Raw genomic sequence first — 6,000 nt, 5'->3', positions numbered from 1 at the left:
TTTTCTTTAGAATCTCCCATAAGAACAGTATCATCAGCAAAAAGTAACTGTGTCAATTCCCATTTTGAATTTGATTCCCCAAAATTTAATCCCACCCCTCTCCCGAACACCCTAGCATTTACTTCTTTTACAACCCCATCTATAAATATATTAAACAACCATGGTGACATTACACATCCCTGTCTAAGACCTACTTTTACCGGGAAGTAGTCTCCCCCTCTTCTACACACCCTAACCTGAGCCTCACTATCCTCATAAAAACTCTTTACAGCATTTAGTAACTTACCACCTATTCCATATACTTGCAACATCTGCCACATTGCTCCCCTATCCACTCTTTCATATGCCTTTTCTAAATCCATAAATGCAATAAAAACTTCCTGGAGTTTACCTGGAGAGAGTTTCGGGGGTCAACGCCCCCGCGGCCCGGTCTGTGACCAGGCCTTCCCTACCTTTATCTAAATACTGTTCACATATATGCTTCAATGTAAACACTTGTCGGAGGATCTCACCTTCAAGGACCATAACATTGTATCAATCGCATCTGCTAGAAAAATGACAGGATGGATAATGAGAACCTTCAAAACTAGGGAGGCCAAGCCCATGATGACACTCTTCAGGTCACTTGTTCTATCTAGGCTGGAATATTGCTGCACACTAACAGCACCTTTCAAGGCAGGTGAAATTGCTGACCTAGAAAATGTACAGAGAACCTTCACGGCGCGCATAACGGAGATAAAACACCTCAATTACTGGGAGCGCTTGAGGTTCCTAAACCTGTATTCCCTGGAATGCAGGAGGGAGAGATACATGATTATATACACCTGGAAAATCCTAGAGGGACTAGTACCGAACTTGCACACGAAAATCACTCACTACGAAAGCAAAAGACTTGGCAGACGATGCACCATCCCCCCAATGAAAAGCAGGGGTGTCACTACCACGTTAAGAGACCATACAATAAGTGTCAGGGGCCCGAGACTGTTCAACTGCCTCCCAGCACACATAAGGGGGATTACCAACAGACCCCTGGCAGTCTTCAAGCTGGCACTGGACAAGCACCTAAAGTCAGTTCCTGATCAGCCGGGCTGTGGCTTGTACGTTGGTTTGCGTGCAGCCAGCAGCAACAGCCTGGTTGATCAGGCTCTGATCCACCAGGAGGCCTGGTCACAGACCGGGCCGCGGGGGAGTTGACCCCCGGAACTCTCTCCAGGTAATCTTGATCTACACATCCCCTACCCACTCTGCAACCTCCTTGCTCATCCGCAATCCTACATTCTGTCTTGCCTCTAATTCTTTCAATAATAACCCTACCATACACTTTTCCTGGTATACTCAGTAAACTTATTCCTCTATAATTTTTACAATCTCTTTTGTCCCCCTTCCCTTTATATAAAGGGACTATACATGCTCTCTGCCAATCCCTAGGTACCTTCCCCTCTTTCATACATTTATTAAACAAAAGTACCAACCACTCCAACACTATATCCCCCCCTGCTTTTAACATTTCTGTCATGATCCCATCAGTTCCAGCTGCTTTACCCCCTTTCATTCTACGTAATGCCTCACGTACCTCCACCACACTTACATTCTGCTCTTCTTCACTCCTAAAAGATGGTATACCTCCCTGGCTAGTGCATGCAATTAACGCCTCAATTTCTTCCTCAACATTTAAAGTTTCCTCAAAATATTCTCGCCATCTACCTAATACCTCCCTCTCCCCTTCTACCAGCTCCCCTACTCTGTTTTTAACTGACAAATCCATACGTTCCCTAGGCTTTCTTAACTTGTTTAACTCCAAAATTTTTTCTTATTTTCATTAAAATTTCTTGACAGTGCCTCTCCCACTCTATCATCTGCTCTCCTTTTGCACTCTCTCACCACTCTCTTCACCTTTCTTTTACTCTCCATATACATACTCTACTCTTCTTATAACACTTCTGCTTTGTTAAAACCTCTCACAAGCTAACTTTTTCTCTTTTATCACACCCTTTACTTCATCATTCCACCAATCATTTCTCTTTCCTAATAATAATAATAATAATAATAATAATAACGTTAATAATCACTGTTTTTGCAGAGGTGCTCAGAACACAACAGTTTAGAAGCATATACATATAAAGATACACAACATATCCCTCCAAACTGCTAATATCCCGAACCCCTCCTTTAGAGTGCAAGCATTGTACTTCCCATTTCCAGGACTCAAGTCCGGCTATATAAAAATAACCGGTTTCCCTGAATCCCACTCCTGAATCACACTCCAACAGATCGTCAGGTCCCAAATACCATTCGTCTCCATTCATTCCTATCAAACACGCTCATGCATGCCAGCTGGAAGTCCAAGCCCCCCGCCCACAACACCTCCCTTACCCCTTCCTTCCAACCTTTTCAAGGACGACCCCTAGGGAGTGCTAAACCCATAGTGGTCATACAGTACCTGGGGAATGGAAGGAATTCAGACTAGTTCTTTAGGAACTTCCCTTAAGGGAATATGAAGAGAGAGGTAAAGTTCATTTAGTTCTTTTAACAGGAATAACAGAAGGCCAGTTTTAAGAAAAAACAGAGCAAAGAGGATTAAAAAAAAATTCTTTGTAAAAAGTGGCGGAATAATGGAATGAATGGAAACAGGATAGCAAGTCCTACAACCCATGGAGATTTCAACAAATTATATGACGAAAAATTATTGAACACAGGACACTACGAGCAAAGCTTTGCTTCTGTAACTGCAAACAGGTAATTAATCAGTGTCATCAAATTTACATCAAAAAGAAAAATGGAAGAGAACCTCAAAATAGTGTAATAACTTAACAGGTTTGCTGAAAAGACCTTTACTGTAAATGAGATTCATGAATGAAGTGTTTCTAAGTACCATTACATTACCAAGTTATCTTCACATACTAGAGTTAATCTGTGTAGACGACATGAAAGGAAATGACAATAACAAGAATAATACAAGACAGATTTCAGGACTATTTTTACCGTAATAAATCTTGGAGTACAAATAAAGTTCTAGTACCAGTGACAGGGGCTAACACTACATGCAGTAGTAACACTCCAGAGCAAAACTACATACCTGTCAATGATACCAATGGCAACGACGCAAGCCGGGATTTCAATGAGACCACTCAAAGCTGTTGACACGTAAGCATCACCCCCTAGGTTGCTAGCAGCAATGGTAAGACCATAATATGTTGCACTGTTGACAAACCTGTAGACCCAAAATCAATGGTGAATGTATCAGTAAGCATATCAGTGTACAAAGGTTTAAAGATAAAATGGCTACAGAGATAGATAAGTACAGTATCGGTGGTATCTGCTAATTTCAGTGGTACTGGTATCAGCCTAAAAGTGGAGTACTATGTTTTATGTTTATGAAGAATCTGCACTTACAAAGGCAAAATCAGATCATTTTAGCATGATATGAGGACCTGTTCTCCCTCTAATTTTGTGTGAAACCCTGTTAAATCAAAATTAAGCACTAAACCCACAAGGATCAGAAGCCATCTTAAAGCATGCAAACTTTCACAGTAAAACTACTATAACTTTCAATGAAATTTTTATATACAGGATTTTCTCACATTTGTCAAAAGTAATTTATTCAACAAGCAGTTCCATCATGCCTATTTCCCATTTGTAGAGAGAGTTTTTTTTTTTTTTTTTTTTAGCAATTTTTCAGGTGGATTTTCAAAATTACTTAAAATCACACCAGGGGTACTCATTTTTATGATTAACAAGGTAAAACAGGTCATTTTAGCAGGATACAAAACCCTGTTTTTCATTTGTGAAGCCCTGATAGAGGATGCCAACATTCTCATCCAATCTTCAAAGAAACCCACATATACAGGATTTTTCACATGTGGGAATTGATCTACACAGTTTCATTATGCTTATTTTTCATTTTTAGAAAAAAAAGTTTTTTACCCAAAAAAATCACTGGACTAATAGTTCAGCGTTTTTAGTCATTTTCGGGTGGATTCTCAAGTTTTTTTTTTAAATAAGTCGGGGGTATTATTTTTAATGCTGATTAGCCCTTTCAGGGTCCAGAGCCCAAATTTCAAAGTGTGCACCAGGGTCCAAGAATTTTCAAAAATAATTTTGTTATTTTTTCTTATGAAATGGTAGTGAATCTTTTTCTGAAGGTAATAAAACAAAAAGTATGAAATTTGATGGAAAATTGACGGAATTATGCTCTTGCGAATTTTGATGTGTCAGCGATATTTACGCGTCGGCAATTTTGATGACTTTGACTCCCATTTTAGGCCAATTACACTATTCCAGTCGATCAAGTTCTTAGCTATTTCACTAGTATTACTTCTATTCTATTGATTGAGCACAAGAAATCGCCAGGTTAACTGTTTCAACTACAAAATGAAGTGATCGGAAATTGGTAATTTGGCCAATTTAGCGCAAAGTTCAAAATATTCCAATTTCAAAACAGGGTCCAGAATAAACCATGCAGGCTTTCCTGGCACTAAACTAACATTTCCTCTGTTCATTAGTTATGTTTTCAGGCTTTATAAATGAATTCCATTTTTATTTTTTTATTCACAATGAATTTTTATTCAAACCAAAAAATAGAAGACTTACTGTTATGCAATATTGTAATAATTGTATAAATAATATCAGCATATTTGTGAACGTATGTTAGACCCACCAGCAGGCGTGTATTAGACGTGTGAGGTCATTTGTTTACTCTTGAACATCAGCAAAAAATTAACATTTCTGACACTTTGAGCTCAGTTTCAAGCTATTTCCAATACTAAAACCAATCAAAAATCATCCCTTATTTCTGTATTATATCTTCCATTCTATCAAATGAGACCAAGAACTCGCAAATACAACTATAAAAAACATATGAAAAAACACTGCAAAGTTGCTGTTTTAATTGAAAATTATGGTCTCAGCTTTTTTTTTCTCATTATGCACTGTGTGCTGCAGGATTTGTTGTATGTGGTGCACACATACCACATAGATGTATTCTCTCATATCAAGGCCAAAATTTATTGCTCACAGCTTATCAGAGTGAGCTGAGCTCATGGCGTAGATCTACGGTTTGGACCCTCAACTCAAAGCCGTAGAACTACGGCACGGACCCTGAAAGGGTTAAGAATATGCACTTAAAAAGGTAAGCGCAGAATTTTAACATAAGAGCTGTGTTTTCCCTCTCAATTCACCATGTGAGCCATTATAGCATGCCAATGTTCTCATCAAAACTACTATAACCCTCAATGAAACTTATATATAAAGGACTTTTTTTACAGTTGGGGGAAATATTTGATCCAACAAATGTTTCCATCATGCCTATTTCCCATTTCTAGTAAAGAAGGTTTTTCACATTAAAAAAATCACTGGATTATAGTTCAGTGTTTTCTGCCCTTTTCAGGTGGATTTTCAAAATGCCTTAAAAATCACTAATACTATTTTTTCTTGCTGATAAATAATATTTTTATACAGCCGGACTTGAGTCCTGGAAATGGGACGTACGATGCCTGCACTCTAAAGGCGGGGTTCGGGATATTGGCAGTTTGGAGGGATATGTTGTGTATCTTTATACGTATATGCTTCTAAGCTGTTGTATTCTGAGCACCTCTACAAAAACAGTGATTATGTGTGAGTGAGGTGAAAGTGTTGAATGATGAAAGTATTTTCTTTTTGGGGATTTTTTCTTTTTGGGTCACCCTGCCTCGGTGGGAGACGGCCGACTTGTTAACCCTTTCAGGGTCCAAGGCCCAAATCTGGAGTCACGCACCAGTGTCCAAGAATTTTCAAAAAAAAAATTTATTTTTTCTTATGAAATCGTAGAGAATCTTTTTGTGAAGGTAATAAAACAAAAAGTATGAAATTTGGTGGAAAATTGACGAAATTATGCTCTCGCGAATTTTGATGTGTCAGCGATATTTACGAATCGGCGATTTTGCCGACTTTGACTCCCATTTTAGGCCAATTACATTATTCCAATCAACCAAATTCTTAGCTATTTCACTAGTATTACTTCTA

At 38.5% G+C, this 6,000-nt stretch overlaps 1 protein-coding gene across 7 annotated transcripts in view; it reads right to left on the bottom strand.

The window, feature by feature from the left end:
* The window catches only part of LOC128686194 (solute carrier family 22 member 15-like), a gene marked incomplete at its 3' end in the record, with an annotated part of 44,890 nt that overhangs the window by 1,420 nt on the left and 37,470 nt on the right, over positions 1–6,000 (bottom strand). For all 7 annotated transcript variants that reach the window (XM_070083249.1, XM_070083250.1, XM_070083248.1 and 4 more), the window contains 1 exon segment: positions 3,077–3,211. In XM_070083249.1, the coding sequence (XP_069939350.1) occupies positions 3,077–3,211 (135 nt within the window).

This window comes from Cherax quadricarinatus, chromosome 9 (assembly GCF_038502225.1).
Source record: "Cherax quadricarinatus isolate ZL_2023a chromosome 9, ASM3850222v1, whole genome shotgun sequence".
Classification (NCBI taxonomy): domain Eukaryota; kingdom Metazoa; phylum Arthropoda; class Malacostraca; order Decapoda; family Parastacidae; genus Cherax; species Cherax quadricarinatus.
The sequence above is the reverse complement of the archived record's forward strand: the minus strand, read 5'-3'. Positions and strand labels throughout refer to the sequence as shown.